The 21944-nt window shown below is 52.4% G+C and overlaps 6 protein-coding genes across 6 annotated transcripts; 1 reads left to right on the forward strand and 5 right to left on the reverse strand.

The window, feature by feature from the left end:
- Positions 1-20: 20 nt before the first annotated feature.
- P152DRAFT_483481 (RasGAP-like protein) lies at positions 21-5892 on the reverse strand. Its single transcript, XM_033681946.1, has 3 exons — positions 1621-5892; positions 1295-1573; positions 21-1242 (listed from the first exon to the last, which is right to left on the reverse strand). The coding sequence occupies exons 1-3, from the start codon at positions 5588-5590 to the stop codon at positions 266-268; spliced, it is 5226 nt and encodes a 1741-aa protein (XP_033532384.1). The 5' UTR covers positions 5591-5892; the 3' UTR covers positions 21-265.
- Positions 5893-6206: 314 nt separating this feature from the next.
- Positions 6207-8594, forward strand: P152DRAFT_460048 (inosine-5'-monophosphate dehydrogenase). Its single transcript, XM_033679812.1, has 2 exons — positions 6207-6878; positions 7065-8594. The coding sequence occupies exons 1-2, from the start codon at positions 6377-6379 to the stop codon at positions 8207-8209; spliced, it is 1647 nt and encodes a 548-aa protein (XP_033532385.1). The 5' UTR covers positions 6207-6376; the 3' UTR covers positions 8210-8594.
- Positions 8595-8602: 8 nt separating this feature from the next.
- P152DRAFT_475217 (uncharacterized protein) lies at positions 8603-9753 on the reverse strand (the record flags this gene model as incomplete). The annotated part of the gene is made up of 2 exons (XM_033681399.1): positions 8603-9542; positions 9674-9753. The coding sequence occupies 2 exons, from the start codon at positions 9751-9753 to the stop codon at positions 8603-8605; spliced, it is 1020 nt and encodes a 339-aa protein (XP_033532386.1).
- A 2497-nt stretch (positions 9754-12250) lies between these two features.
- Positions 12251-13118, reverse strand: P152DRAFT_400269 (uncharacterized protein; the record flags this gene model as incomplete). Its single annotated transcript, XM_033676559.1, has 2 exons — positions 12251-12850; positions 12894-13118. Coding segments are annotated over 2 exons (825 nt in total), but the record flags the coding sequence as incomplete, so codon positions are not given.
- Positions 13119-15192: 2074 nt separating this feature from the next.
- P152DRAFT_368541 (HET-domain-containing protein) lies at positions 15193-16059 on the reverse strand (the record flags this gene model as incomplete). Its single annotated transcript, XM_033675463.1, has 1 exon — positions 15193-16059. A coding segment is annotated over one exon (867 nt), but the record flags the coding sequence as incomplete, so codon positions are not given.
- A 2649-nt stretch (positions 16060-18708) lies between these two features.
- P152DRAFT_82287 (MFS general substrate transporter) lies at positions 18709-21227 on the reverse strand. The gene is made up of 4 exons (XM_033683272.1): positions 20725-21227; positions 20220-20667; positions 19915-20168; positions 18709-19866 (listed from the first exon to the last, which is right to left on the reverse strand). The coding sequence occupies exons 1-4, from the start codon at positions 20939-20941 to the stop codon at positions 19169-19171; spliced, it is 1617 nt and encodes a 538-aa protein (XP_033532389.1). The 5' UTR covers positions 20942-21227; the 3' UTR covers positions 18709-19168.
- Positions 21228-21944: the final 717 nt, after the last annotated feature.

Raw genomic sequence — 21944 nt, forward strand, 5'->3', positions numbered from 1 at the left:
GTTGAGTTTGGAATGTTTATGTTTGGGGCGTCGCAGCATGGCCGCCGCCAGGTAGTTATGCATCTATAACTCATGCGTACATGTAAACAAACCAAGGTCATCGAATGTTCGTCGTCCATCTATGTCCCGTCATACTCATGGTCCAACGTAAGATGGGCAGAAAACCTTGAAAACCCTCAGCAATGCACACGCCTGCCAATGAAACCATTCCGAACAGCCAGAAGCGACTTCAACGAGGGCGGTTGTCTCCTCATAGTCAACCGCTTCACTCGTCCCGATAGAACTTCCTCATCAGAAGATGAACCAACAAGTTCACGTTCAACCGTAACGATCCCTCCCCGCCCTTTCCCCCCGTCGCATCATTCCCACTCGTCCCGAACAAGTTCACAAACTGACAATTGTTAAACTGCGCCTGCAGCAAATCATCCAACGGCACCATCGCGCTGGCACCGGGGATCATCATGCTCCCAACACTCCCCTCGACATGAAACACCCCAACCTGATCGCTCGAAATCGTGATGTTGATCTTCTCCCACTGCCGCTCATGGTACCCTTTCCAGCTCACCAACACTCCCTTGTTTGCCAGATTCTGCGCCGAGTACTTAAACGACCCGAACTTGGGCACCCGACCGGCGCGCTGCAGCTCCTTCTCGTGGTTGTACTGCTTCGTGAACGGCAGCAGGAACCGCTTCTTCCCCTTCTTGTTCTGCAGCGTGATCATCGCCTGCTCGATGTAGTCGTTGTAGCTCTTCAGTTGGCTGTCTAGCCACTCGGATTTCTCGTCCAGCGCCGCCAGCGTCGCCTTCACGCCTTCAAGCTCGCGCGTGCGCTGGATGCGTCGTCGGTGCTTCGTGCGGATGTCCAACGCAATGCTGTTGAGGAGGTCTTGGTAGTTGTTGTGCCGGCTCAGTCGACCGTGTCGTTCGAGCGTGACGAAGTTTTCCAGCGCCGTGCGTTTGAGCTCGGCGTAGGTGAGGGCGGTGATGTCGAGGGCAGAGGTGGCATGGCCTGTGGTGCTCATGGCGTCGGAGGTCGAGGTATTGGTGTGTCGTCGGTGGCGGCGGCGGTCGCGCTCTTTCTGGGCAACCTCTTCGGAGACGAGGGCGGTCCAGCGATCATCGTCTTCGGCGGAGATAGGGCGGACCATGATTTCGAGAAGGCTGCCGCCAGTTTGCACGCGGATGATGTAGAGGATGCAGCGTTTGGTTTCCATGAACAGGGACTTCAAGGCAGCGTCGGGGTCTTGGGGATGTCAGCGTTGACCTTTCAAAGTTGGACCATAAGAAGAGTATACCTTCCATGTCATGCAGCTTGGGATTCAGGGTCAAAGTGATCTCAGTCGAGCTGACTCCGATCATTTCAGACTCGTTATTTTTCGGGCTACCGAGTTCACGAATCACTTCTCTCAGTGCATCATCCTGGCCCCCCGTCAGGAACGAGACGTCCTGAGCAATGAGCTGATGTATCGCGAAGATATCGGTAAGCTTGACATAGAGCGTCGGCTTCGTTCTTGCGTAGAGGTCATTGAACTCATCAATATCGAAGTGAGCCTCTGCCTCTCGAATGGTGATCACTAGCAAAGTCAGTGCGATGTTGTCGATCTGGAACGCCAAAACTTACTGCTCTCCCAAATATTCGCCATACGCGGTAAGGAGTCGCTGATGTACGGGTTCATAGGCTGCAAATAGACGTTGTCTCCACCAAACAGCCTTCCATTTGCAATCTGGCCCACAACCTTCGCAACCTCCCCCAGGTTCCTCTTGTGCATCGGGCTGAGACCACGATCTACGACGCTCCAGTTCTCCGGCTGCGTCAACGCCGGATATAGATACGTCTTCCACACCCAATTGCCCATGAGCTGAAGGATGCCCTCCTTTGGCTCCGATGGGAACCGCTGACAGAGCAGCTCGAAGGTTTGCTGGGCAATGAAGCGTATTCCGTACGGCATCCGATGGATTTGGTCTTCCATCTGATGGAAGAAATGGTCGGCGATATCTCGAAGGTCTTGAAGATGTCGAATAAAGGTCTCCCGCGTCTCGGGGTCCCGGATCGCTTCCTCGCGGGGAACATCGGGTACGCGTCGACTGCGTTGGCCGGTGCGTAACTCTTCATTATTGATTATGGAGCGGTAAATCTGCATGGGATCGGACTCGAGGTCCAAGCCTTCAGTCTCGACGATGTCTTCTTTGATGATAGGCCCGAGGAGATCTCGAAGATACTTGCGGTCTCGAGGGGAGCGGATGTAGTTAGTAAGGATGCGGGTCCAGAAGAAGTTGCCGCGGAGGTATTCTTGGATGCTGTTGCAGGAGTCGATCTCTTCTTTGATCGAGCGGGAGATGAGCTTGAGGAGGTAGTACTCTTCTCGTCGCTTCTGTGCGAAACCGAACAGGCCGATCATGAGCAGTTCCATGCGCTTGCATTCCTGCTCGGGCATGGCTTGCTCACGGAACTTCTTGAAGAGACGGGCGAGGTATTGTGGTTGGGTTTGAAGGATGAAGAACAGTTCTTGGTAATGTTCGAGTTTGCGTCGGGAGTTTTTGTTGAGGGCCTTGAGGTCAAAGGGATCTTTTGATGTCACCACATCGCGGTTTGAGAGTAAGTTGCCGACATGTCCACCGAAGTGTTTCTGATGCTTGATGACTTCGTCGAGGGTAATCTTGTTCTTGACCAGAAGAGCGATCTTGATGTCCAGCTGATCAATATACACCTCGGCCATTTCGTTCTGTCGGACATGCTGGACGACGGTCTTCCGTAATCTCTCCATCTCGATCTCCTCCTCGAAATCCAAGTCGCTGTCATTGAGAAGATGGACAAAGTTCTTCACCGTCCCTACAGGAGGGTTCTTGCCGCCGACAAGCGTTTTGTATGCCTGGCCTTGTTGTTTCCCTCGGACAAAGCTCTGAATCTTGACTACCTTCTTCATGTTCTCCTCATAGAAGCGCTTCTTCTGGGCAAACCTCTGGCGGATGATCATACCCAATGAATGCGCTTGAAGCGCCACGATGGTATCTTCAACTTCGTCCAGCATGGTAAGGGTTCGACCAACACTGATCCGGCTGAGCATTCCTCTCGCCATCGCTTGCAGTTCAGTGACAGATGCGTCATGGTTCTCAAGCTCGCAAATGATATCATATGTCCGTTGGCGTTCCAAGTAGCCTTTCGAGGCTGCCTGAATTGTGACGATGCTCGATGATGCGGCTTGAAGCGACTTCTTGTCAGCGAAAGCTTTTGAACGGAGTAGATAGCCTCGTATTGAACACTGGAGAAGCGAAATGGAAGGTTGGCTGCCTTTCAAGGCTAGTTGAAGGGCGTCGTGTCGCTTCCTTGCTGCGGCCCCTCGACAACAAGCTTGCAGTGAACGGAAGATGGGGGCATTACTGCTTAATTCTTCCTTCAAAGTCTGAATCGAGTGTCGTTGTTGCTGGCCTCGTCGTTGAGATTGTAATGTAACCCAACTTGCACTTTGTTCTTGGACCTTCTGAGCAACTGCTTTTAGCTCCCTTCGTTTTGCTTGGCCTCTTGCTGCCGCTTGGAGTTTCGTAACCAGGGTTTGTGTTCGTCGGTCGTGAATGATATCCATCTGAGCCTCGATCGATTTCCGCGCAAGCATGCCCCGTACGGCTGCCTGGAGCCACTGAACCCCTTGTTCCGTTTGCGCGTCACGCGTCTCTTCGTACTGATCGGCCACCTTCGCTCGCGCGAGCGCACCGCGAATCGCCGCTTGGATATCTCGAATACCATGTTCATGGCTTCTGACCTCCGTCTTGATCATCTTCACGTCTGCACGGGCGGCTTTCGCACGGATGAGGCTCTGTAACTGTAGGATGTGCTTCTCACATCGCTCCCAGTTTTGCTGGGTCCGTTGTAACCGGCTTCTCGCGAGATAGCCACGAATCGCGGATTGAAGTTCGACAGCCGACCGGTACATCCCCATCCGGTACTCGAATATCTGCCTCGCAAAGTCACCGCGTATTCGCGCCTGGAGGTCGACGGTCCAGTCTTCATTATCCCAGAATACCTGCATCGTGTCGCCCAGCATCAGTCGTGTCGTGGCCCCCCGAATCTGTGCCTGAAGATCCACGATAACCTGTTCGTTCTCGGCAAGTTCGCGATTGATTCGTTCTTCGTCTGTTTCCACGGGCTCCGGCTCCGGTTCTGGTTCACCGAAATTGGCAGACATCCCTGAGAAGTTCGGCATGGCGACGCCGGACTTGTCCAGTCCTTTCTGCGTTTCTTCGAGTTCATGGTCTGCGAATTGCAGCTGCCCGACTAGATTGCCGATACGGAAGTCAACGATTCCCTTTCGGTACAGCAACCATGACAGAGCATGGATACAGTAGATGACCTTGGGGATGTTCTTCTTCTCGTATAGATCAACCAACTCGAATCGGAAAAGCTCTGGAAGCTCCACTTCGTGCAGGTAGTTGAAGAACAAGGCGATGTTGTCCGAGTGCCGGAACTGTAACTTTGGATGCCGAAAGATCCTAAACGGCTTGCCGGGTTTCAGTGCCTGCACGATCTCCGCGAAGGTTACTCCGTCTCGTAGCGCCTCCTCGAGGTGAACAATGGGGGGAATTTCGTTCTGCAGGATATCTTCAATCCATTCCTTCGCCTCGCCAATATGACAAAGGTACTCATAGGCTTGAAGAAACTGTCGCTGTGCATCGATCCAAGCACTCGCACCCCAAGCACTGACTGGCTTCACCATTTGTGCACCCGGTTTGACGCTGTCCGAACGTTGTAGTCGTCGTCTGCCGTGCAGCCCAGCTACCTCTTGCTCCCGGCTTTTGATGGTGAAATCCAGATTCTCTTCACCTTCCTGTGCGATCTTGGATAGAGTCCGAAGGTGGCGAGTAGTTGACTTCTGGAACGTTTGGAGATCGGGGCGTTCGACATGCGGACTGAAGTGAACATGGCTTGCGCTCGAGCCATTCGGACGGTCGCGCGAGCCTCGCATTGAATCACTTCTTGTGAGGGTTGCCATTGACAATGGACGAGCTGCCTTCGCGGACGGAGTGTTACTGCCGTCGAAGCGTGAACTTATCTCAGAGATATCCGCATGACTCTTGGTACGGCTGTGAGAAGTTCTTGGACTCGGGCTCTCCACAGGTAGCGGGGTCTTCGTGAGCAAGGAGTTGCTGCCATTGAAGCGTGCACCTATCCCAGACATATCTGCATGGCTCTTGGTACGGTTGTGAGAAGTTTGTGGACTCGATTTCTCCACGGGTGGCCGAGCCTTAGCAGGAGTTTGCGGCAGCGGACGGAGCGATTGACGCGCAGATTGGTAGGTTTCGGATGGGCTATGGTCGACGGTTCCGAAATAGTCTTCGGATTTTGATACCATATTGCGCAAGCCGGTCGCATCGCTCATCCCTCGTTTATGTCCGTGTCCTGTGGTGTGGAGAACATGGTGCATACCATTGGAGCTGTGGGAGGATACGGTGCTCGTCCGGCTCGGAGGATAATGTGCGGAGTATGCAGAGGAAGAGGAATTAGATGATGCGGTCGAAGCGTGTCTGAGGGGAGATGGCGAAGTAGCTTTGTGTCCCAGCGCAGAGCGCGGCGAGTAGGTAGAATATTGCGATGCCATGAACGGATGGAGAGGTATGAACGGAAAGGAGAGTCGTCGCTAGTCCTCAGTATCAAACTCCATATGTTGCACGGTGTCGGTCAAGATTTGGGTCTCTTGTTGTTTCGATTCCGTCGGGTTGGAAGAGGGATATCGTATTGCGTGGGACCCTCGATCCGGAACCCCAAGGAGTGTAAACAATGAAGTCCCGGTAACGAATTGCAGAGAAATCGGCGGTGCAACTCCAGTTGTACCAGCGTGACAGTGACCTTGGATGTATACTATGAGAGATTCTGGACAATCAAACGGTTGAGAGGGTGAACCGGGGATGTGCGACGATGGCGGGAATTGTTGTAAACAAGGAAGCAGCGAATAAACACTGTAGTTGCCACAACACTCAGCTGTAGCACCAACAGCGCCACAGTTAAATTTGGTGCGGCTTGACACTTCACATTTGTGGCTTGACCCTCATAGATTGAAGTTAATTGCCTTAGTGCCTTAGTGCCTGTTGTCAGCCTTATTGCCTGATCCGCACCACCGCCTCGCGAACCAATTCATTTTTGCTTCAGGTTTTTTTTGGTTTTGTTTCTGTCGTTTGCTCTTGGGGGGGGCTTAAACGCTTCGACCCAACAAAGGTTTAACACGGCAGTTACCCCTGAATTCCCTTTGATCTCGAAGCCTGCACATCTCTTTCTTGTTTCCTCCTCCAAAGTCACACAGCCTGAGCTCAATATTCCCGTGAAACCTCAACGCGACCCTTTCGTGGCTCACAGCGTCTTTTCCAAACAACCACCACCGCAAGGAACCATGTCTACCACTAACGGAGTCGCTCCTGTACATGTCTCGGGAACTAACAGCCCGCTTGACCATACCAAAGCCATGGAAATCCTCCAGAAAGACTACGCAGGCAAGGATGGACTCGATGCTGAGACGTTGGTGGACTCCAAGCTCCATGGTGGACTCACCTACAACGACTTCTTGATCCTGCCGGGCTACATTGGCTTCCCCGCCTCGGAGGTAAGCCTTGACACACCGGTTACCAAGCGAGTCTCCATCAAGACCCCCTTCCTGTCCTCGCCCATGGACACCGTCACCGAACATTCCATGGCAATCCACATGGCCCTGTTGGGAGGACTGGGCGTCATCCATCACAATTGCTCGCCCGACGAGCAAGCAGAGATGGTTCGGAAGGTTAAGAGATACGAGAACGGCTTCATCTTGGATCCGGTGGTCATCTCAGAAGGGACCACGGTCGGTGAGGTTAAGGCCCTTCGTGAGAAGTGGGGATTTGGGGGCTTCCCCGTCACAGGTACGTACCTTTTTTTTTATATCACATTAAGCATTATATGATGAACAATTCCTTTATTTATAACTTTCGTTCAACCACAACGTCTCTGGACGTGCTGCGGAGTATGAAGATATCTATCTGATAGATACTACTGTCACTGAAATTTTGGTATATTCACTATGGATATCGGACTGACTAGTGGAATAGAGAATGGCACTCTCCGATCGAAGCTGATTGGAATTGTCACCAACCGCGACATCCAATTCCACGACGAACTCGATGCGCCGGTGACAAAGGTCATGTCGACTGATCTGGAGACTGCTGAAACTGGAGTCAATCTCCAAGAAGCGAACGATATCCTTCGCCGATCCAAGAAGGGCAAGCTCCCAATCGTCGACTCTGAAGGCAACCTCGTTGCTCTCCTTTCTCGCTCCGATCTCACCAAGAACCTCCATTTCCCTCTTGCTTCCAAACTCCCCGATTCCAAGCAACTCATTGCCGCTGCCGCCATCGGCACCCGCCCCGACGATAAAATCCGCCTGGAGAAATTGGTCAGTGCCGGTCTTGATATCGCCATCCTTGACTCGTCCCAAGGCAACTCCATCTACCAGATCCAGATGGTCGAGTACATCAAGAAGACCTATCCCGACCTCGATGTCGTTGCCGGAAACGTCGTCACCCGCAGCCAAGCCGCTCGCCTCATCGCCGCCGGCGCCGATGGGCTGCGCATCGGCATGGGCTCCGGCTCTGCCTGCATCACCCAGGAAGTCATGGCCGTCGGTCGTCCCCAAGCCGCCGCCATCTGGAACGTTTCCCAATTCGCTGCTCGCTTCGGCGTCCCCTGCATTGCCGATGGCGGCATCCAAAACGTCGGGCACATCGTGAAAGGCCTCGCTCTCGGCGCCACCACCGTCATGATGGGCGGCCTCCTCGCCGGAACCACCGAGTCGCCCGGTCAGTACTACGTCAGCCGTGAAGGCCAGCTGGTCAAGGCGTACCGCGGCATGGGCTCCATCGACGCGATGGAAGACAAGAAGGCCGCTGGGGCGGATCTGAAGGATGCGAAGGCTGCGAATGCCGGCACCGCGCGATATTTCAGCGAGGGTGATCGTCTTCTCGTCGCCCAGGGTGTGAGCGGAAGCGTTCTGGACCGGGGCAGCATCACCAAGTTCGTTCCGTACCTGATGGCGGGTGTCCAGCACTCGCTGCAGGATATTGGAACCAAGAGCTTGGCGGCGCTCAGGGAGGATGTAAGGACCGGAGACGTCCGGTTCGAGTTGCGGACGGTGAGTGCGCAGGCGGAGGGCAACGTGCATGGGCTGCATACCTTTGATAAGAAGCTCTACTCTTAGGAATAGGAATAGAGCCGTGTAGAGTTGAAGGTGATGACTTTCTGCATGCAGGATGGAGTATCAGTCCGGATGAAACCGACTGCAAATGACATGACTGGAGTAGACCGTGGGTGCGAACCCTAAAAGTACATCTGATTCGGGAGGAGGAGCTCAGGTTGAAGAGCAATTTCTCTTCATTAGGAGACGTCCGGTGGTTGTAGTCTAGGTTTAACTTGATCAATTTACTGGCTTTTCTATGAACCCTGTATGCCGTTGTTATTGGCTTCATTCTACGTGAACATGCTTAAGAAGGGAACTCAGGTCTCGATACAGTTGCTCGGGATCCGATGTTTAGTTCAGACAAGTCTGTATTGTTCGTGGCATGCAAAACCTAGCAAAGTATATACTTCATCCTCATAGCTTCAACTCCCCCTTAATCTCCTTCAACGCCTCCTCCTTCGTCTTCACCTCCACCTTCCTCGGCCCCTCCTTACTAAACCCAACGAACACCACCCACTCCGCCGTCCCCTTCCTCTCACTCCCTTTCAACTCCAACCCCGGCGTCGCCAACGACAACACTGCCCTCCCATCCTTCGCCACCACCCCACCCATCCGATCCGGGCTGATCACCTTATCCTTCCACGCCACCCCCAAATCCCCCTCCCTCACCACCCACTCCACCAATCGCCGCCTCCCTTCTTCGGCGCCCCGCCCCGCCAGAAACCGCGCCACATGGAACAGCAAAAACACCTGCGGCGGAAACACGATGATCTCTCCGCTCGCCGCCATCGCGAGCCATTTGTCCGCCGCCAGGAACCGCGCCGCCGTGTGCTCCACCCCGCCATCGTGCGTTGGCGTCGGGATCACAACGTCCTTCTCCGTCGCCAGCGGCCCGATCCCCCCCGCCCCCGCCGTCGCCACCGGCAGGAAATACAGGTACATCTGCGTCGTGAACCGCTTCGGCACACCGGTGGGCGTCACCCATCGCGTGTACGGCACCAACCCCTCCGTATCCGGCTCCCCGCCCTTCGCGCGCACCCAGTCCACAAACTTCACCTTCCCGGCGTAGATGTCTTTCCGCGCCTGCTCCCGCTCCGCCTCGGGCACCTCGATTAGGCGGCCGGTGGGATCGCGCGCGAGCAGAATGCCGCTCTCCTCGAAGGTTTCGCGGATGGCGGCGAGGCGGTAGGCGGGGCCGTCGCGGTGGCGGTCAGGGTGGAGGGGGTCCGGGACGAGGCCGTCGTGGGCGGCGGAGACGTTGCCGCCGGGGAAGACGTGGGCGGAGGGGAAGGAGGATGAGGTGCGGACGCGGCGGAGGAGGAGGACTTGGTTGTCGGGGGAGAGGAGGAGGACGCTGGGGGGGTTAGTGGGATTTGGTGGGGAGGAGGGGTTGAGGTCGTGGGAGGCGGATAGGCCATGAGACGAATCGTCGTGACAGGCTAGGGGACCCCGGATTGGAGACATGGCAGGGAATAGGTTGCTTACCTTGCGCTCGGCCTTGGAACCGGAGGGGCCTTCTTTGGCTTCTCCGCCCCGTCCTTGTACATCGCCTTGGCTTGCGACATGTTTCTAACTTGTATTCTGCTCGCCGTCACAGGGGAGATATGAGAACCGAACGACTGCCCCGCAAGGATTCCTATACGTGGTGCGATCTGAATTGCCCCTCGATTGACCTGTCGATCAGAGAGATCTGCAAATGTGATACCGGGCTGCGAGAGAAAGGATCTAATCTTTGAGAATGCAACCGATCTATTCGAGGATCTAGATAGCGAAATCCGGCAATATGCAATCGCGTGAATATGCTTTTTCGATCCTGCAATCCAACTCCGGGATATATGCCAAGTCTCCAATCGTACCCAAAACGTACGGTGACTAAGATGCGGTCTATCCAAGCTCTTTCTCAGGAGTTTGGGGTCTTGGTCCCAGCGATCTACAAGCTCGGTCCCTATCCGCCTCTCTCGCCACAATCTGTTCCTGTCCGTGGCAATACCTCGTGTTTCACGTCCAATTCCCTGGGTCGTTGGATGTATATGACGACTGAATTGAGGGGACAAGCAGCTTCGCACTGCGCTCATTTCAGGGCCCCGGGTGCGTCTCTTAAGTAACAACGGGATAATAGACGAGATATACCGAGAACCTCCTCACATTGGTGCCGCCATCCGTGGACCGGGGAACTGGGAGCCCGAAAGGAGGTTTCACGGATCTCTCATGCCTTTGCCGAGGTTGGCCGTGACCGCCTTATTGCCTTATTGCCTTGGACTGGGAGCAGGAAGGTTCCACATCCGTCATCTCAATCCTGCCTCCATCAACGAAATTTTGACATTTACTTGCGTTGAAACATCTGAAACCATGGCTTTTAATTGATTGACATAGACTCGGGCCTATGGAGTGAATCGCAAGCCTCCATAAAACCCCGGACAAGCAAGGCCACCTGGGTGAGGCGAACACCTTGGGTCGCTCATTACAATTCGTCCGCAGATCCCGCGTTGGGCTGGTTCTCCATGCTATCGCGGTGTAGGATTATGCCTGCATCAACCAAAACACATGGCGTCAAACGGGGATTTGGGCTTGTTTTGTTCGACGGCAAAGACAGTTGCGGGTTGTGGGAAGACATGCTGCTGAGCCAATCGGCGAATTTATTCACTGCGGTAACCTGTGGTTGACTATGGCATTCGCTCTGCTGGCTCCTCCTCCGCCATGGTATCAATTAATCGTCGGCGATTCGTGCCTATATCCCGCCTAACATAAGGAAAATCCAGAATTGACAGGCGACCCGAAGGAATGCTGGACTCAATGGTGATGCAACTCGTCATTCCCCCCGAGTATGCCAGGTCCGACCAACGCCGGAAGAGCAGATTGAATCCTGTCCCAGCCGACGAGCCAAAGGAAACCAGCGAATGATCCATGGTATCTCGCTGTAAACCTAGACATTGCTTTAGAAAGCAAAAAGACCCGTCCGCTGCTGGTCTCTGAGACCGAAACAATTCGGGATACAACTCCAACACGACCATGTGACCGAAAACCGCCAACCCAAAACCGAAAAATAATATGAACTCCAATGAGTGTATATATCAATCCATCCGAATATTTTGTACATATCTGCCCTTTGCGCCAGACGCATTCCGTCAAGTGAGCGGAGCTCAACTGTTTCGATCCGGGATATCCGCTAAACTGAAAAAGTGAAAGACGTAGAAAAATAACAATATGCTGAGTCCGTCGATATAATTCCGCAGACCGTTGACTCCGTTTGAAATCCCGAGAAAGCGAGTAGACGCCCCATTAACACCGTCCTCTCGTGAGCTCAGTGCTGCCGTAGGGCCTTGGTCTGGTAGACCCTGGCGGATCTTCGGGCTCCATTAGAGCAGTGATGAAGTCAACGTGCTCCCCCGGCGCATTGCTACTCGGTGCCACTGGCAGTGGCTTCCTCACCTGCTCCATCGGCCCAATCGACTCGGACTCCACCGCCCACTCCTGTTGCACGACAACGCCCGTCTCCTCCCGTTGACTCGAATCCCGCGACACCTCCGGATACGCGACTGTGATCTGTAGATTTTTCTTCGCATTCTCGCGCGCCTCGCGCTCTTGCTTCGAGTTTTTTCGGAACGGGAGGTGGGCTAGCTGGATGTCTTTGAGCTTCTCGCCTAGCTTGCTGGCGGTGGCGGCAACGTCGCTGAAGGAGAGCTTGCGGCGCGTGCGGCCGTGCTGGTCGAGCATTTCTCCTTCCCCAAGGGGGCGGCCGGAGATGGAGACGCGGGAGAGGGGTAGGGTATCACGGTGCGACTCGGCGGAGAAGGAGGTGCTAGGTTTGGAGTCTGTGCGGGAGTCTGTGCGGATATCGGCGCGGGAGTGGTTCCGGGATTGGGACTGATTCCGGGATTGGGAGCGATTGAACCAGCGTTGTGAATTAGACAGAAAACGATGAGCCGGTACGATGTCGTCGTGTTCGTAGGCCGTTTCAGTGAGGTCGGATATAGAACCCAGGCCGGCTTTTGCATCGGGCTCCATGTTCAGGTTGTTACGGACCATCGGTGACTTTTTGAACTGGCCGAGACGGATTGCACCGAGGCGCTGAAGGACGGACTTGAAATCGTCTAGCATGATGTTGTCTGTGAGACACTTGAAGACGAGAGATAACTTCCAGTATGGATTGATGCCGTCCGTCGAAGAAAGCGACGTGGTTGAAGATATGATGTCCATGAGCGTGAAGATCAAGGAGATGATGATGGATGCGAGAAGAATTCCGAACCGAGGCGTCTTCTGAACCAGAAGGAAAATATTCATCGAGTAACATTTTCGAATAACATGGAACAGAGTCATACAACTGAAGACCCACCAGGGGTCGCGCATTAGAGTCTCATACGGTCGAACTAGTGAGTAAAGGGTGGAGATATTGTTAAAGAAACGGAAATTGTTCGCAATCTGAAAGACCACGATCGGAGCAGTAATAGACAAGGAGACCAGGTACGTCCAGCGAACTGTCCTTGAAACGTTTGGAGAGAAGGACGCATGTGGGGCGGTGAAGAACGGTCGAATTTTCATCCAAGCGATGACGTTGTGGAGGAAGTACGAGGTGTAGAGCATTGCTGCGGTCGTGGATAGATACCAGCCATATCCATCGAACGACATGAAGCAGAACGTTCCGTGACTCGTGGCGAGGAGAAGCTGGATGTGTCAGTGCCGTGTTTCGAAGGTGAATACGACATACCTCCAACAGGATGAGTTTGTGCAACAGAACTCCCTTGCGCATGTTGGCAACCGTGATGATTGCCATTATAAGCAATGCTCCAACAATAAGGCCTTCGCTCCATCCCTCCACAATGAATACTTGAGGGTCTGTCTGATCGCGCCAGTTTCCAAACGTCTTCGGTTCGCCATCTCGAGGAAGTAACAGCTCCGTCACCTCTTGGGGGACGGATGAGATAGGGGCCATGATGAAATTTCCATGGACAAATGGAGAGGATATAGATGGGGAATGAGGAAGATGGAGGTATCCTAAGGTTGTGCAAGAGGGCCTCCACGACAGGTAGGTCAAGATTTGGGGGTAGGTGACTTGATAAGAGGTACTTCTGAAACGTTCAATCTAGGGATTCGGTTTTGCCGTCGCCAAGTCATTCTAAAACAAAGATTCTGTAGTTCGATTCCTTCAGGCGAATGTTTCGCTAGTGTGAATATATGACGATTATTCGGAGTCCGTTAGGATGTCCAACCACGGCACAGAATCGCGTTACCAGGCCAAGCGGACGGAAACATAGAAAGAAGGATGTAAGAGTAAGAAGCAGGAAACTACGGCAGATGGCTATGACGAGAATAATAAATAATCGATCGCTTACCGGAATACGCATGCACCATGACGAGGCTGAAAGGCAAGACTCGGGACGTGAAAAGACGGTCAATGCCGGGCGCAGCCCTTTGTTGTGCTGTCAAAGATGCATGAAGTATTGAGGTTGGATTTTCCTCCGTCGACCTAAAATAATCCAATGGCAACCTGACTACCCTCACTATTGGTAGGCAAGGGAGTACAGGGCAGTATATCCAATCCTTTAGGTGTGGAGGTGCATGTCACTCCCCATGTCGAGGCGGATGCGGCCAAGAGACGGCAACGTGGAGAGGGTGAAATGAGAATGGATCCTTGCTCCCGCGTGGACTATTATTAAGATCTGAAAGCGACAAAGCGAATAGCCGGAAGATGGGAATACGAGAATTGCACTTGATTGTCGGGACCTACGCAGGGTCCATTGGAGAATAACGGCAAGAATGTGGTCTTTATTCGAGGGAGTAGGAGATAGAGAGTTTGGAGGCCAGAGGCAATATGGATATGGATAGTGAGGAAGTTTGGTTGTTGACAGAAAAGAGGATCCAGATCAGCCATCCTAGGCACCAAATAAGGCACGAAATCATGACGTATATCGGATGCTACAGTGAGCTTGACCGGATCACTACTCTTGGACTTCATCTTCAACATTCTCCCTCCCAGTACCCATGGTGGTATCTATCGCGCAACTATCAGACTTTATGGAATCTTCCTCTCATTTTCGCTATCATGTGCGGTAGTACTCTTCGACAGATGAGCCATGATAGAGCCCCGAAAGCAGCGACTGGAATCTGGATCGATACAGATGGCGTCTAATTCGGGTACTGTTCCCTTGCTTTCGGTTTGCCTGTTCTGAGGCACTCTCCAATATCGTATTTCCAATGCTCTGGATACAGTAATTTCGAACGATTGGCCTAGATTCGGTCGAGCATACTGTGGATTCGATATGGTCCAATCACCCTTAGGTTATATTTATATCTAGCTTATATACGAGCTGGTTCAATATGCGCTCGGATTTCAAGTAGACGTTGATAGCATCGACCTTGCTCTCATTCCGCTTATACACGTACTTGGCGCTGACTCTCCGTTCCGAGACATACTCTCTATTGGGAGCGGCAGACAAATCGGCGGAACATGTCGTGATCGATTGTTGAACGGGCCAGTCCGCCGGTTTCTTGTAGATCTGGATGCCATTCAGTTGGGGGATGGGAGGGTACCCGAGCGGGAAAAGAATCACGATGAAGATCGCATCGACATGGGGGGCGTATGGCCGGCATAATGACAACAAAAATCCGGCGGCGATATCATGGGTAAACGCCAGTGGTGTCCGCCCTAGTCGCATCGTCAAGGTTTTCGGATCCCACGTGGAATTGACGCCTTTGACGTTGGCGAAAGAAACCTCGAAACTGTCGGATGGGTAGGATAAACGGCAGAATATGCCAGTTGGCCGTTTATACAAGGAACGGAAATGGCTCACGATGTACAATGATCGGACTTCAGCTTGGGCAACTCGTCTGGGATCCACTGATCCAATATAAGAACCCTGATATACACATCGCTCATATATGGATATACCAGGGGTGACTGTTTCTCGAAGATATATCCCGATTTGTTTCGCAAAATTGTTCTCAATCTGGCATTCGAGGACGCCGGTTTGGATATGTTTTCCGCTAGAATCAGGACCAGTGGGAAACATTGGAAGGCGGATGCTCAGCCCCATATGCGTCATGGTGAACGGCCCATGATCAGGGTTGCGAGGGATTGGTATGATATTCGAGGAATTCAGAAAGTCGAATGGTGTCTGTGCGAGGACGGAGACACGGTACGGGTTGGTGTCCAGATCCCACGCCAAAATCGATTGATCGTCCGAGATCTTGATGATTTCTTCCTGGAGTCGCAAGAACGCCTTCTCCCCTTCTCCATACAAGAGAGGCATGTTCACGCCGAAGAGCCCAACGAGGTAGTAGGCCATATCTTCGACACGAGTGGTCTTCCGCTTAGCAGCCCACGACATCCGGCATGCGATGCTGGTCGACCACAGGCTGTATGCGTCAACGAGGATTGTTTTGGGTATCCCAGTGATCGTCGAAATCTGATCCGCGAAGGATTCCTTCTCGCCAATATAGTTCCAGTCCGCATTGTAAAACCCCATGCGTTCCGGTGCAATCAATTCTTGGAGTGTCCATCCTCTCGTGAACCAACGGCCGTTGGAGAGAACGGTCCCGCCCTTTGCGGGCACCATGTCGCTCAGATAAGCATAACACACCTCAGCATATCGGTACCATTTTAACATGGAATTGATGGCCTCGGAGAGCTCCGCGCTGCTACTCTTATCGATGCAACATGTGTCAATCCATATATATTCGTATCCATGCTCTTTGGCTTTCTCGCAGACACCGTGAACCTTTGCCCAACCGGCCTTATTCACCGTTCCTCCAGGCGCGAGGATGTCTTGATATGTGATTTCATCTGTGTCCCAAGTGTGGGAAAGGACAGTATATTGAAGGATGGAGTCGACAAATCCTTTGACCGATTTGGTGGACGCGTTGAGCAGGCGCATCGCGACACTGGGAAAATTGGAACTGCAGTCGTATACAGGGCAAACCAGTTTTCGTACAGCCGAACTACTCTAAGTCTATAACGCTCCCTACAAACAGACGCTCGAGCTTAAGAGGCCGTGTGACCCTGCGATAATGAAACTTGAATGTACATACTCATTATTCATAACGGTAATGAACCACGGCAGATAAAATTAGTTCAAGAGGTACGGAGTACCCAGCCATTTCATGCAGGACTCAGCCATCCAACCGTCGGGTATGGATATGCAACAGCGGAGAATTGCCAAATCTAGTGATCGTCCATTGTAAGTAAACATCAATCCGGAAGTAACAGTACGTAGGCCCTATCTAATCCGCAATATCATATTGATATCTCCATTGTAGGACAGTTGTAAATACTCTCCAAGCATTTGGCGGCAGCGTTGTTTATGACAACCATCGATCGATATCGTTGACGGTACCTGGGGTGGGAAAATTTATGGGCCTCTGCCTTTTAATTTGACGCCCTCCTCTAGCCCACGCAAACGGAGATTCATACATGTATTATTGACTTGCGTAATTAAAAGAAGGTAAGACATACCTCAAGAGAGGGAATGCGAGAGTAAAAGAAGGTAACAATCGAGAGATTTTGAAGCTTTGGGGTATGCTTCTGGATGCGATCAAAAACATATATCATACGGCATACGCATGGAAGACCTATCGAAAACGCCAGTGAACGGCCCAGCAATTTATTGGTAACTATACCTTCGGTCATTAAGCTGCAAGAAGTGACTTGGACATGGCTGATCGGAGAACGTGCTACATCACGCTCGCGGTTTCGAAGGGGAGAGACCGCTGAAGCACAACACGGTCAGATCCTCGCCACGACCGGGGAACACGTCCTATAACATTAGCATTAGGCACCTAGATCCCCATACGAACCAAATGATTTTGTGGATGAAGGGGTTCGACTCCAAACTGATGACAACGGACGGGATTCCGATGGTAGGACCCAACCACGACTATCAGCACGGCATCGAATTCTGGACGAGGGAGGAAACTTGGCCACCGGAATTCTTCGAGAAGCACCATGGAGCAAATACTCGCAAGGAAGATGTCGTCGCCATCTCGTCGCCCGAGGAGATTAGAAGTCGGCTCTTCAAAGTTGACTTTAATATAGCTAGCGATCGGAAATAGACAGAGGTGAAGAGTGCGTTATATAGGGACACAGGGAATGTACATTTGCTCGAGACTGAAGGCATGTATTCGAAGGAGTCGAGCTAGATGTAGTAGATGAGAGTAAAGAGATATAGGATCCCAACCGGGCACTCTTCCACGATCGTATATTCAAGACAGCCTGCAAGACCCTAGAGGAAAGGGATGAAGAGAAGGCTATTCAAACATTTCTGGACTATTCTTTCTATCAGCAGGAGCATTCGCCTTCAACCACACGCCGCCAGGAACCCCGCGAGGGCTGGGATGGCTTGACTCCTCTACTAGCCTCCGGCCATAACCAGGCTACTACACTATGGTCCGTAGGAGTCCAGCGCAACGCATGTACAGAGAATCGGCTCGATATCTCTCGCCATTCGTTGGCGACCTATCCTATTTTATAGCACATACTCTATTTTTCCTTCCCGTTCCTGACGTCTGAGGTGAAATTTGTTACCGCTCCGCTTGACTTCATGGATCGGTAGAACGCACAAAGCATAACCGTCTCAGCCGAGTGTCATTGAGCTCTTCCACTTCGTGGAATGGAGAATGAGGTTGAGCGGTAGATCCTGCGTTCCCTATCTTGTACAACTAGGATTTCGTGCGGATCTATTACCCCATGTTTAACGGGAAATATACAAGATATTACTACCACCAGATCCTAGATCCACGCGTTTAGCATCCTAGAAGCTGGTAAGGAGAAATGGTCAGCGTAGCAGTTTATGAAGGATGTTTACGACAAATGGATGCCAGAACACATAACCTATCCGCGGATTCCCTACATGATCGGAGGATTGCAGCACTGATCTTAGATATTTAGAATGTTGTGGCGGTCTTAGAGAATGGTCTAGCGGATTGTTCGGCAATCGATCAGTGTCTACGGCCTTCTATGCCAAGAGGAATATCAAAACCTGATGGAGGAATATAAGGCGGCACGGTCAGTGCACTTGGAGGCGCTCGCTTTCAGTATTCAGGAATTCCGAGGGATCGCGAATGAGAGCGATTTCGCAAACACCGTTACAAAACGTAAAACGTTGGAAGTGTCTTGCGGATTTGCAATGCAACACATTGCGACGAATCTGTGGGAATATCAGCGAGGAGGAAACTGAGGTCAAGCAGCTCGAAGAGTCACTGAAGAGACGCTAGGAATAGCTACAAGTCTCTCAAGAGGAGGGCGCCTAGATTGGACTTCGGGTCACTTCGGTAGCTCATCGTCGGGGTTGGATATGGGCGGCATTGGTCCACTGGTGGAGGACGGTCTCGCGAAGCGGGATGGTTGTGAAAGGTGGTAGAAAGACATGTCAGGTAGATTAAGTAGAAGGAATGAATTGGTCAAGTAGAATAGTCAGTAGGGGAGGAGAGTGAAACCAGCGTATATCCTGTGGAAAAAATGATGGCCATTCACTGTTTGTTGACATGCTCTCCGGTCGTAGTGATATATATTTAACCGTTCGACTTATCAGTATCCGGGCACCATGGCTGTGAATGGAGGGAGCCCGTCTCCTTGGTAATAGTGGTCAGTCATCGGTTGGAAGCCCCGGGTTCGACTCCAGTCGAAGTTACAGTACTTGAATCATGCTTCGGCCGCTTCTGATAACGATGGTCTGTAGGGCAAAAACCGCTATTACACTACCGGGCGGTTTTTGTAACGTTCCCGCACTTGCGAGGCGTGAGCATTTTTAGCCTTTTTTGTATGAATCTCGTGAAGCGGGATGGATTTTGATTAGTGAGTCGTATGTGTATAGTTGATTTCCTTAGTTGAAAGAGGGGAAGATGTGCCCGAGGAAGGGAATATAAGGGAACAAGAAATTAATAGAGCTCTCAACACCCTGGGGCTTCAGAACTATCAATTCTTCAATTCTTCAATTCTTCAATCCGTATATCCTCACACTCCTGTTTCTGTGACTATATTCTTATAACTCATCCTTGACTGGGAACTCTAGCACTACTCCCACCCTCCATTTCCCCATGACCCAAACCAGCCCTCGCCTCCTTATCCCTCCCCCACGTACTCTCCGCCATAAACGGACTCCTCGCCCGAATCTGCGGCCCCTTCCACACCAACACCACCGGCACGAACGTCAACGCTAGCCCCACGAACCCCAACAAGCTCCCCGCCCAGCCGAACCCCAGCGTGTCGAACAACCGAAAGCTCGCGAACGGTAGGAAGGCGGCGAACCCATTCCGCGCGAGCCCCGCGGCCGATATGGCGGATGCGGCGTACCGCTCGTACGAGTCAGTGAGGTAGTTCGTGACGGTCAGGAAGATGCTGAAGATGCCGACGCCGGTGCATGCGATGGCGGCGGTGGGGACCATCCAGTGGACCTCGCGGCGGCAGGTCCAGCCGTACCAAAAAAGGCCGCCGGTGAAGAGGGACGAACCGATGATGGAGGTGTAGAGGCGGGCTTCGGGTTTGGGGACGCCCGGGTTGGCCTTGTTCCAGCGGCCGGAGTGGAGGTAGATCCAGTCTTGGATGGGGTTGAAGAGGAGGCCGATGAGGCCGCCGACGGAGATGGCGAGTTGGATGAGGCCGGTGGACATGATGCCGAAGCCGTAGCTGGTGGAGAATGTTTGGACGATGCTGCTGAAGTAGAGGTAGAGGATGCCCCAGGCGAAGGCTGGACGAGTTAGACGATATGGTGGGGTGGTGGGGAATTTGGACGCACCGAGCCAGAGGGAGAAGAATAGGACGACGGGCTCGGTGAATAACATCCGAACCGGGCGTTTGAAGGAGATCTTGATCAATTCCCAGACACCAGTGCGGTCCAGTTCGGCTTGAGCGTAGATTCGCCGGCCCGGATTCTCCTTTCGAAGCTTCTTGGCCCGACGCGTCAAGACGGCGTCCCCCCGCGTCTCCCGTAGGATAAACCAAAAGATTGGGATAAACCCCGCGTTGTAGATGATTTGCACGTAGAAGATCCTATATCCTCGTCAAACGGGTTCACGGCACCGGTCACGACCCACCTCTCACCATCGCCACGGATCGTTCCGCTTGATCTGCACAATCGCCGACCCGATAAACGGCCCCAGCGCAATCCCAATTACGCTCGTAAACCCAAACAACGACATCGGTAGGCTCCGCTCCCCGTCCGTTTGCCACACATCGGCAATCGACCCGCTCACCAGCAAGATCGCCACCGACGAGCCCCCGCCGCCGAAGAACCTCGTCACTACCAACGTCGCGAAGTTGTTTGCGAACGCGCTGCCGAACAGGAAGACCTCGAATACGAAATACGCGATGAAGTAGCCCGGCATGCGGCCGGAGTGCTCGGTCAGCGGGACGAAGAGGAGGGGGAGAACCGACGCGCCGATGTTCCAGGTGCAGGTTGCCCAGTAGAGGTTGGGGAAGGGTTGGTTTTGGATGTGGAATTTCGATTCCATGTAGTCGTTACCGGCGCCGTAGGACCCGGCGGGCAAGCCTGGACGATGTTAGCATGGTTTCAGGGGGTTTGGCCCAGGGGGGTTCCATCATATACCGGTGAGAATCGAGACGAAGCACACGGTTATCGTGAGGATCCATTTATAGCTTTTCTTGAAGTTGAACGGATTATCCGGATCATCTGGGCCATACCAGTCGTGGAGCTCCAGCCTCTCACCGTTACGCTCGACTATGCGAGCGATTCCGTCCTGACCTGCGGGCCCATTCTGAGGAGCCCTGTTCTCAACTTCTCTCGTGGTATTAGAATCCGCCATCAGTTTGAATGGCCGGTGGATCGATATTGATTCTGTAAATAAGTGTCGTCGTGCCTCGAGTATGTTAGTGGTATATGCCAAGATTATACAGACTTCTACCGCCGTCCGGTGCTCCAGGAGAGCGAGATATTGGCTGAACGGAGTGTATGTGGACGCGATTGGGTTTCATAGGGAAGTCAGATTATATTTTCCCTTCCTCAAGGGTTAATTATTATGTAGCTTGCCACATTGAAGTTGTAGACCGAGACCACAGGCGATTGCAGACTATCAACTGGTGTTCAGTTCCAACTACAGGTACGGATATCCCATCGTACAGCAGCTGGGCAGCCGACGTCATGGTTCGCTGACGATCGTCATCACCAACGGTCCCTAATGCTGTGTATCATGGACCTGCATGGTGTAACTGGCGCCAATTTTTGCATCTATGACGATACGCATCAATCTGAATGAGACTCAATTCTAGAAATTCGTAGATGATCGCCATGACTATAATAAAGGAATTAAGGAAACGACATTGTTGACTTGGAATGGGAGATTTGTTGAGGTGATCGGCTTGTCTCCACACACTCCTCTTAGTGAGTTCTCACCATGTTGATCAAAGAGCAGGCGATGAGTTCAACATGATACAAACACCGACAGAATGGGGCTTTTACATATAGAGCTTGTACTATGTACGGCAGCGATTCCAAAAAATCGACTCGATCTTCGTTCAAGTCGTACGACGAGATGGTGGCTGAGCAATGGATGGGAATTGGGAGTCTGGAACTTAGGAACGCCAGCACTCCTTTCATCCAATTTTACTATGCACTAAGCCGCTCTGGTGGAATCTAAGCAATGTAAACAATATTGGCATTGCTTACTATTGTATGATACACATTAAATTAGGATAGAGTTTGGTTCATAATTGTTAGCGTCATATCTAACCAATTTACTGCAAACTCATTGGCTAGAGCCAGCTTTGTTTTCTTAGACCGAACCGCCTGAAGTACAGAACGGCGGTGAC

This window comes from Eremomyces bilateralis (genome assembly GCF_010015585.1).
Source record: "Eremomyces bilateralis CBS 781.70 unplaced genomic scaffold P152scaffold_16, whole genome shotgun sequence".
NCBI lineage: Eukaryota > Fungi > Ascomycota > Dothideomycetes > Eremomycetales > Eremomycetaceae > Eremomyces > Eremomyces bilateralis.

What these genes read in the sequence shown, in the direction of transcription:
- P152DRAFT_82287 (XM_033683272.1), bottom strand. Translation starts at nt 20,941, where the DNA reads ATGGCGGATTCTAATACCACGAGAGAAGTTGAGAACAGGGCTCCTCAG. An exon ending in CTTCGTCTCGATTCTCACCG is followed by an intron (nt 20,668 to 20,724) that starts GTATATGATGGA and finishes AACATCGTCCAG; the next exon opens with GCTTGCCCGCCGGGTCCTAC. An exon ending in ATTCTTCTCCCTCTGGCTCG is followed by an intron (nt 19,867 to 19,914) that starts GTGCGTCCAAAT and finishes TAACTCGTCCAG; the next exon opens with CCTTCGCCTGGGGCATCCTC.
- P152DRAFT_483481 (XM_033681946.1), bottom strand. Translation starts at nt 5,590, where the DNA reads ATGGCATCGCAATATTCTACCTACTCGCCGCGCTCTGCGCTGGGACAC. An exon ending in GGCGAATATTTGGGAGAGCA is followed by an intron (nt 1,574 to 1,620) that starts GTAAGTTTTGGC and finishes TGACTTTGCTAG; the next exon opens with TGATCACCATTCGAGAGGCA. An exon ending in CAAGCTGCATGACATGGAAG is followed by an intron (nt 1,243 to 1,294) that starts GTATACTCTTCT and finishes GACATCCCCAAG; the next exon opens with ACCCCGACGCTGCCTTGAAG.
- P152DRAFT_460048 (XM_033679812.1), top strand. Translation starts at nt 6,377, where the DNA reads ATGTCTACCACTAACGGAGTCGCTCCTGTACATGTCTCGGGAACTAAC. An exon ending in TGGGGGCTTCCCCGTCACAG is followed by an intron (nt 6,879 to 7,064) that starts GTACGTACCTTT and finishes CTAGTGGAATAG; the next exon opens with AGAATGGCACTCTCCGATCG.